General features: G+C 33.5%; 2 protein-coding genes across 4 annotated transcripts; one reads left to right on the top strand and one right to left on the bottom strand.

Annotated features, from left to right (window-relative positions):
- Window positions 1-1,376: 1,376 nt before the first annotated feature.
- LOC105340782 (peroxynitrite isomerase THAP4) lies at window positions 1,377-4,845 on the bottom strand. Of its 2 annotated transcripts, XM_034471478.2 has the most exons (7): window positions 4,744-4,845; window positions 3,370-3,407; window positions 3,109-3,259; window positions 2,909-2,932; window positions 2,409-2,518; window positions 2,195-2,298; window positions 1,377-1,770 (listed from the first exon to the last, which is right to left on the bottom strand). In XM_034471478.2, exons 2-7 carry the CDS (start codon window positions 3,380-3,382, stop codon window positions 1,654-1,656), a joined length of 519 nt encoding a protein of 172 aa, XP_034327369.2. In that variant the 5' UTR covers window positions 3,383-3,407; window positions 4,744-4,845; the 3' UTR covers window positions 1,377-1,653. The 2 variants fall into 2 exon arrangements, with proteins under 2 accessions (XP_034327369.2, XP_034327370.2); XM_034471479.2 differs by lacking the exon at window positions 2,909-2,932.
- Window positions 4,846-5,254: 409 nt separating this feature from the next.
- Window positions 5,255-8,688, top strand: LOC105340796 (uncharacterized). 2 transcript variants are annotated; one of them, XM_011447014.4, is made up of 12 exons: window positions 5,257-5,313; window positions 5,664-5,737; window positions 5,842-5,931; window positions 6,042-6,194; window positions 6,288-6,386; window positions 7,101-7,205; window positions 7,384-7,419; window positions 7,547-7,645; window positions 7,783-7,855; window positions 7,959-8,009; window positions 8,133-8,249; window positions 8,375-8,688. In XM_011447014.4, exons 1-12 carry the CDS (start codon window positions 5,308-5,310, stop codon window positions 8,465-8,467), a joined length of 996 nt encoding a protein of 331 aa, XP_011445316.3. In that variant the 5' UTR covers window positions 5,257-5,307; the 3' UTR covers window positions 8,468-8,688. The 2 variants fall into 2 exon arrangements, with proteins under 2 accessions (XP_034327374.2, XP_011445316.3); XM_034471483.2 differs by lacking the exon at window positions 7,384-7,419 and having other exon boundaries at window positions 5,255-5,313.
- Window positions 8,689-8,844: the final 156 nt, after the last annotated feature.

Genomic DNA, 8,844 nt, shown 5'->3' with positions numbered 1-8,844 from the left:
ACAATATGAAGTATATTTTGAAGAAACATTATATAAATAGTGCCTGTTTGGGAGGGTAACAGTTGAAATTGACTCCGAGGAAACCATTGTCAACCGACGCGAAGCGGGAGTTGACAATGGTTTTCGAGGGGTGTCAATTTCAACTGTTATCCTCCCAAACAGGCACTATTTATTTTATTATACTGAATGTCTTATTTTTATAGAAATATTTACTGCTCTTATATAGAAATGACGCGAATTCTACGGCGAACCGTAGGCGCATAATTTACGCGCATGTGAAAATTCGTTGTGTTACCCGTTGCTAAGTGTGTTGCTAACGCTGAGGGTAATAGTATATAAATAGTGCCTGTTTGGGAGGGTAACAGTTGAAATTGACACCTCGAGAAAACCATTGTCAACCGACACAAAGCGGAGGTTTACAATGGTTTTCGAGGGGTGTCAATTTCAACTGTTATCCTCCCAAACAGGCACTATTTATTTTGTTATACTGAATGTCTTAATTTTTAAGAAAATTTTTACTGCTTTTATATAGGAATAACGTGAATTCTACAGCGAACCGTACGCGCATAATTTTCGCGCATGTAACAATTTTTAATGTTACCCGTTGCTAAGTGCGTTGCTAACGCTGAGGGTAATAGAACGGATTATGAACTGCGTCTTAACCAATCAGATTTCAGTATTTAACATGAAAGTATAACAAAACGGATTATCAACTGCGTCTTAACCAATCAGATTTCAGTATTTAACATGAAAGTATAATAATATTATTTGTAACAAATAATAACAGATTTACGTTTTATCTATAAACCGTATGGTTCTTGTTAATAAAACCATTTAATACTAACAATTAAAGTTTAAACCTGCAATCTCTTTAAGAATTTCAAATCAAGCTGTTTGTCTCGTCCCTTGAATGATCTCCAACTTTTATTATATAAATAGTGCCTGTTTGGGAGGGTAACAGTTGAAATTGACACTCCGAGAAAACCATTGTCAACCGACGCGAAGCGGAGGTTTACAATGGTTTTCGAGGGGTGTCAATTTCAACTGTTATCCTCCCAAACAGGCACTATTTATTTTGTTACACTGAATGTCTTAATTTTTAAGAAAATTTTACTGCTTTTATATAGGAATAACGTGAATTCTACAGCGAACCGTACGCGCATAATTTTCGCGCATGTAACAATTTTTAATGTACCCGTTGCTAAGTGTGTTGCTAACGCTGAGGGTAATAGAACGGATTATGAACTGCGTCTTAACCAATCAGATTTCAGTATTTAACATGAAAGTATAACAATCACCATTGTTACATTTATAAGCTGTGCAGATGTACACTGGATCGCATACCTTATCATTTATAAAAGCAACAAACAAAAAAATGTTTCTTCCAGAGTTTATTTTGATTAAGTAGCTTAACAATAAGTCTTCTTATATATGTATTATACATGTACATTGCTATTCCTTATGGTTCTGAGAGCAATTTGTGTCGTAGATCTTTGTAAGCAACTGGCAAAAGATGGCGGTATTGACTAGAAGAAAAAAGCTAACCACACTCTCAGATCAACAATGATCAAAGTACATGTATAGAGTACGCCTGAATCACTGTGAATGGAACTCATTCATAATTAATTAATGACTTTGGGTTCCATTGAACTACTAGTATTCCACCTTTTTATAAGTTGCTCGTAAATGTTCAGTCATAGTGACGTTACTTGTCTCCATAAACAACACCTGATGTAGTGTGTCTCCCTCTAGCGTTAGGGTTCTCTTCAACTAAAAAGGAAAACAAAAGCATTACAGATTTATGTACTGTAAAAGATTACCGTCAGCCATCTTGCTGATAGTTATGAATTCACAGATCCTACCAACACTACAGCAAAACTTTTGTATTACAAACACATTTTTTTTAATTAAAAAAAACCCCAAAAGTTGATACTTTTATTAATGCAAATACATGGAGATATGAAACTTAAGAACATCTCAATGAAGCAGAACTCTTTTCCAAGTCAGAATCATTTCAGAGTGCAACATATAATAAATTACCGATTGTTTTCCCACGAAAAAGAAAATAAATTAATATACCGGGTACATCATTCCAAGAAGCCGGTAACATACACACTCGTTTGTTATTCCTTAAAGTTACGAAATATTCCGTAGAATCTATCGAGTAATTACCAAAAATTATAAAAGCAATCACCTTCTTTGTCTGAGGATCTTTACCGAAAGACATGCGTCCTAGAGTGTGCGATTCCAGGCCGACACTCTGACCCTCCACCGTCCCCTCAGCCATCTCACTGACACCTGGCGGAATGATATCAATCAACTTTATGTATAGAAATGATATAGAAAAAAATATTTTAATTTTAGTTATATATATTCCTTCATAGTACATGTATTTTCCTTATACATACCGTTGTTGTGAGATGATATGAATGCCACTTGATTGGTTCCAGGTTTGATTCGAAGAAACCCAACTTCTCTGTGCAGGATTTTATTGGTGTCTTTGTGTACAGAATAAAAGCTGAGGGAAAAAATACGTTGTAATAACAGACCTTTTAAAAATAGCTTTTGAAAAGAGCGATAACTCTGAACATCATTAACGACTTTTTAAAAAATACATATATATATTATACGCTAATGATTAAGAAGAAATCAATGCATAACAAGAAGCGAGGCGTAAAAGAGGTTATGAAAAATAAAATTAAGTAAATCTAATCCAAAATATACAGACTCGCAAGATACATTCGCATGTAAATTAAATCCGTGTACAAATAATTTCGAGCCAAGAAGAGGCGTGAACTGTTTGTTAGTAACCAATTGCGATACGCTAGACTACAGAAAAATTAAAATTAAAATTCATTTTATTAGTTCATTGCTAAAGAAAGTACGTCACAAGATGAATATGTCCCACCGACCCATCCACTTCCTAAACGGCCTACAATTCATATTGAAATCATCATTCTGTATTTCAATTTTAATTCGGATTTCACTAAAAAATAAAAGGCTCTTATTGCTAAGACATCTTTTAAATACAAGTACGTGGATATTGGTCAATTTTTCTGAAATTGTCATTTATTTAAAAAACCAAAATACTTTTTGGTTTCAACGTACCTGAACTGGAGCATTGGTTGACCAACATGGAAGAACTCCAGGTCTTCAATGTACTCAAAATCTTTGATGGTAGGGTAGATTCCCTTGCCCTGGCCTTTCCATTTGCCAAGCAACCATTGCAATGGTTTCGCCGCCTCGTGTAACGGTACATCTGTCGAGAGATGTTTTGGAAAATAATATTACTGCGGCCTATAGCAAATTTAACCTGATATCTACAAAAACAATCAGTTATACAGTCTTATATAAAAACATATTTAATACCTTTAGCTGCCATGTCTATTTCTTCAAGTTTCTTTGCCCTGCCGACAAAATAAAAAGTGCAATATTTTGAAGAACACAAAAAGTCTAAAGCAAAGTACCAAAGTTATTAAAAAAAGAATTTTAACAATATGTTTCTTTTTTGTTCATCGGAATGTAGTAGTTGTGGGCAGTGCAGAAAAAATATTTAACCGAAGTCTCGGATCATGTAGCACTGCAATTCCAACGACCAAAAAAACAACATGGTTTGAAACGACTTTTGCAGTTGCAAACAATGTTCGAACACTATTTAATGCAAATAAAAGTAAATAAAGGCAGGCAAATGAAATATGTATGTATATATGTAAACTATTGTAAAAGAGAATGGTACGAAAGATTTGTCTGCTGCTTTTCCATTGAAAGAGATTTAACGGTTGCAATTCACAGAAGGGGGGGGGGGTTTATACACAATAGGGTAATCTTTTAAAAAGTTACATTTAGACGGAAAAGCCAAAAAAGAATCTGTCGTCAGTTTGTATTTTCGATACTATGTGTACATGTATATCGATAGCACAGAGAGAGAGAGAGAGAGAGAGAGAGAGAGAGAGAGAGAGAGAGAGAGAGAGAGAGAGAGAGAGAGAGAGAGAGAGAGAACGAACTTCGTAAGTATAAGATATTGAACAACATTAAATTAATATTTTTGATAATCTTATATTTTTAACAAAATTAAGGTCATATTGGTTACAGTATTTATAAAGTCTACTTTATTTAAAAAAATAAACAAAAGCAATTTTTTTAACAGTTCAGTAAGGGTTAAAGATACAGTCTGATGTTCATACACAGACAATTAAATTGCAATTAAATTTGTATTGATCTAATTCGTAAATAGTATCAGTGACAAATTTTGTAGTGTATACCTAATACGGCTTATACGTGGTCAGTGATGATAATGTAATTTTCCCGCTTCCTTAATACCAGAATGAACCGTCAAAAAATATTTTACTGATTTTATAACCGTGTTTGTCCGTTTTCTTTTAAAAAACTAAAATTGAAAATTCAATGTTGGTTAAAATACAGGTACTTGAATTATTTTATTTATATTTAACAATACAAAATAGCACTAACGTGCCGCTATACATTCATCACGTTCACAAGCTAAAAAGTTTGACTTTAATTTTTATTTTATATCTCATTTTGGTTCTGCGTTTGAAGTTATTAAATATTAATTAGGTAAGTCGTAAAGAATACCAAAACACGAAGATGACGATCGAAGGAATTTAAAAATCAAAAGTAGCTGATTTCGAAGCTCAAATTGATATTTAATTTTTATCGGTATGGAAGGACAACACATTTTCTAAAGTGTAAAAGTTTGTGGGGTTGCATTTAGAGCCTACTTACCTTGAATACCAGTATCACCTATGCTATCTGATGTGAACGTGCGGTCTACCAATGCGACGCTTCAAGGAGGACACTATGGCGCGCCATACCAATCAATATCTGATACAAGACGACTATAAAATTACTACACTGCGGAAATTCCGCACAATAAAACACAAGATTGTCATCCTTAACCTAAACTGTATTTGCATTTCCATCAATTAAATTAAAATAAAACTAAAAACTCTCTCTCTCTCTCTCTCTCTCTCTCTCTCTCTCTCTCTCTCTCTCTCTCTCTCTCTCTCTCTCTCTCTCTCTCTCGTTGAAACGCATTCTTTAATTGCATATTATTTTGTTCTTTCATAGGAACGATTTAATCGATTAAATAAAAAGTGACTATGTATTTCATATACAAAATATATCAAAAAAAAATTTATATCGCTATATTTTGTGGCGTAGTAACCAGGAAGTCTACAAGGGTGTTGTGTGACGTTATGATTGTAATCCGCGTAATGATTTTCAATTGTGACGTCATTCGAGTTGATACTCGAACACGTTTTCAAGCGCTGTTTTACCATTGAAGATATGGAGGTAAGAAACACTTTTAAAAGGAAACAAATGAAATAATAACTAAATACAACAGGTTGTATTTTCCCCCATAAATTAACAAAAATCAAATACAAGTAATATGCACATCTCTGATATACATGGATGTACAATTGACCTGCAAAAGAACAACTTCCTACCTTGAAAAATGTAGGAGAAGTTATCCGTACAATAGGAGTACACTTTTGGCAGCCACCCACCATTTTCACAATTTCAAAAACCGGATTTTTCCTTTTGAATACTCGGTTAAAAACATAAAAAAGGCAATTTGAAAGTTAAATTTACGTTGCAATTGACAAGGGTAAAGTAATTAACAATTTCACTCTGTTCAACAGGAGGTGTATATTGATGATCCACACCAGGTGGTGTCTGTGGACATTGGTCAAAGTGATGATTCCGCAAAGTCCGGGTAAAACTCTAATGTATTTCGTATAAAAGTGACTTGTGTAAAAATTTACATTTATTAAACAACTCTAACTTAATGATCAAAATGTTTGAAATCACTGCCTATAGACGACTGTCAGAAGACTTTGGAGTAGAGGAGGAGTCCGCTGTCCCTGTAGAACAGATATTCCAGAATATGAGACAGAGAGAAATGGAGATGTAAGCCATTGAAAGTCTCCAATATTTTTTTATTTAAATAGTGTTTGCCGTAGAAGTCACTTACCGTGTATTTTGCCAATTTTGCAACCCGTTTGGTTATTCCATAACAGACTTTTGAGATCAGGGTTTCCGGAAACTAACGGACAGGCTGAGATGGCAGTAGACAAATTCGAACAAAATGGTGAAGGAAAGGAGAAAAAAGAAAAGGAAGATATAATGATATTGGACGAGGAAAATAAACAAAATTCAGCTGCCGCTCTCAGGTGAGTGTGTTGAGAATTTTGTGAAATCTTTTGTTCTCGTGATTAAATTCATTATTAACATTTTAATCTGGAAATGAACCTTGGTTTTTACAGCTCTGAATTAAACCTTTCTGGAGACGACAAAACACAAAGCCAGTCGGTTCTTCAAGTGGAAGAAAAGTTGCAGAAACTCGGACAAAAAGATATTCTAACGTAAGCTCGCGCAAGATTCATATCTATCCTTCAACAATGCAGATATACAATTTTTACCTTTGAAGTTCATCTTTATATTTTTGTTTACTTTAAAACAATTTTCGTCTTTTGCTTCAAAATCTAACCATTAAAAAAAATGTATATCGCTTTTCTATTCTATTCTTAACCATAAAAGACTGATAAATATGGGCTAGGAAAAACTTGCTTTTGGATACTCTTAACTGAGTGGTCAACAAATTTGCCATCCGATTTTCTTGAAATTTTTAGGTATGATTTGAGTAGCTATATAAACCAATGTAGAAAAAATATATCAAATATTTTACCTTGAAATTTTTTAACTTTTTGCTGTATCTTTTTTACTGAGCTCTTCTTCGAAGAAGATTTTTATAGTCTAGTAAAAGGTCACAACCATTCAGCCTTCTTAATATCAAAGATGTAAAAAAACAAAAATAGAGTATAGCTCAGCAGTCACTGACAAACAGGTCTGATAAAGTCGGCTGTATTTTTTATGCTACACCCCCCCCCCCCCCAATCTAAAAATCAGATTAAGTGTAAACTATAGTATTTTATAATTAAATAATATTCATTTGTAAGATTTCTTCTTTTTCCGTTCACTTAGAATAAAAATGTATACATTGGTATCTTATAGGCTATTGGTTAGAGTAATTTATGAATTGATAATTTTAATTCAAATGTTTTTTTTCTATTCTTCAGATCAAGCAAACAATTGTTGGAAAATAATTATATCCCGCCTATCTCTCCTGAGGAACTGTACCAGAAAATCAGACAGAGAGAAATGGAGACGTCAGTTTATGGAGGGTATAAAGTCATAATAGACAAATTAAAACAAAAATTAAAATGATAAATTTAGAATGGTCACTTAATATATGACGGAAAACAGCATAATTCATGTAACTTTGCTATTGTACTAGTATAATATTATTATACAATACATATCCTACATAAATCTTTTCATATTACCTGTGTTTAATTATAGATTACCGAGGGTCGGCTTTCCGGGGGCAGGTTCCAGGTAAATAAAATAATCGCAATACCTAAAAAAATTGTAAATGTAACTTTCCTCGCTTTGCGATGTTTGAAACAAGCATAAGTCCAGGTTGGCTATGATTTGTAAACCCCCCCCCCCCCCTTCTCCACAGCTCCACCCTCCTGATGTCTATGAGTGAGACACAGAGTGAACCAGACAAAATGACCGTGGAGGAGTTCTTCCAGTCCATACGACAGCACGATGTCAACATGTAGGTCACGTTGAGTAACACCGCCCATTAACTTCAACCATCCAATATGTTACATGCATACTGAATATAAAAATTCCAAACATCTCTCTCTCTCTCTCATCATATTTTACATATATAATATAGGTTTTACGTTTTAGCTTAGTGAGGTCGGGATACCCAGGTGCCAGCTATCACCAACTGGACAGCGAAGACTCCGCTTACGAGATCGTGGTAAGTATTGCTATATAAGTTCAGCTGAGAAAGTAAAAAATTGTAAATACAGGGTCATAACTTGTATTCATCCATTTACTTTAAAATGATTATTTTTTTGCAGCATGAGGAACTGAGGAATAACGAACTCTCCATAAGAGAAGAAAATGCACATGTAGGTATACGTAATGTATTGCAGACAAATGTGACTTTCAGTGTCAAATGAAATAATTTACATAATGTACATGTAGGTTTGTTTTATCATGTTAATATGTATAGTTAAATCATTATTTCACAGATACAAGATGTGATCGAAAAGGGAATAATCCAAGAAGAAAGCGTGGAGTCGTTCACAGGAGTCATGCTGTGTCTGCCTTGCTGTTACACAAAGCGGTCTAAACCATTGTATGTTAAGGTATAAGATCATCAAGCAAAGTCCAATCAGATTAAATTTTAAGACAATTCGAGTTTTGAAAAAATAATTCAGTAATTACACAAATAAAATTCTACTTCTAATAAAAGAAAAAAATGACATTCTAGAAAATGAGAGAAGAGAAGAAAGAAAAGAGACCAGGTTTGTTGAAAAGATTTCGACAATTTGTGTCCAGAATTGTTCGGAGAAGGCGGGAGTAGAGCTGCTGCTGCTGAGATAAAGATGATGATTTTAAAATATTATGAGTATGATCATGAAAATGAAATTTATATTTTATTTTGTTTAAAAAACCCACTGTGAGTGATAATAATGTGCAATTCTGATTGATAGGTCTTTCAAATTCTGTTACAATATTACTGTTTGATACATTTTAAAGATTTATATTTTACTGATGTGCTTCATCAATAAAAATATTGAAATGTATCGTCGTTATATTAACGGTAAGATTCCATTTCATTCCTAACTCAAAAGATATAAACTTTATCCCCTTTTCAGAAATGGAGGGCTGCTTTATATTTCTGGAAATCGATTTCATGAATCTCTAAATTCTCCAACTTTGTTGAAAGTTTATAGCTTA

This window comes from Magallana gigas, chromosome 8, assembly GCF_963853765.1.
Source record: "Magallana gigas chromosome 8, xbMagGiga1.1, whole genome shotgun sequence".
Lineage (NCBI taxonomy): Eukaryota > Metazoa > Mollusca > Bivalvia > Ostreida > Ostreidae > Magallana > Magallana gigas.
Note: the sequence above shows the minus strand (reverse complement) of the source record. Positions and strands in the feature narration are given on the sequence as shown.

Excerpts from the sequence above, each read along its gene's own strand:
- LOC105340782 (XM_034471478.2), bottom strand. Across the intron at positions 2,519-2,908 it reads TTTAGGAAGTGGATGGGTCG|CTTTTATTCTGTACACAAAG; the intron begins GTGGGACATATT and ends TTTTTCCCTCAG. Across the intron at positions 1,771-2,194 it reads AAGATCCTCAGACAAAGAAG|TTGAAGAGAACCCTAACGCT; the intron begins GTGATTGCTTTT and ends TTTCCTTTTTAG.
- LOC105340796 (XM_011447014.4), top strand. Across the intron at positions 5,738-5,841 it reads GATGATTCCGCAAAGTCCGG|ACGACTGTCAGAAGACTTTG; the intron begins GTAAAACTCTAA and ends CACTGCCTATAG. Across the intron at positions 6,195-6,287 it reads AATTCAGCTGCCGCTCTCAG|CTCTGAATTAAACCTTTCTG; the intron begins GTGAGTGTGTTG and ends TGGTTTTTACAG.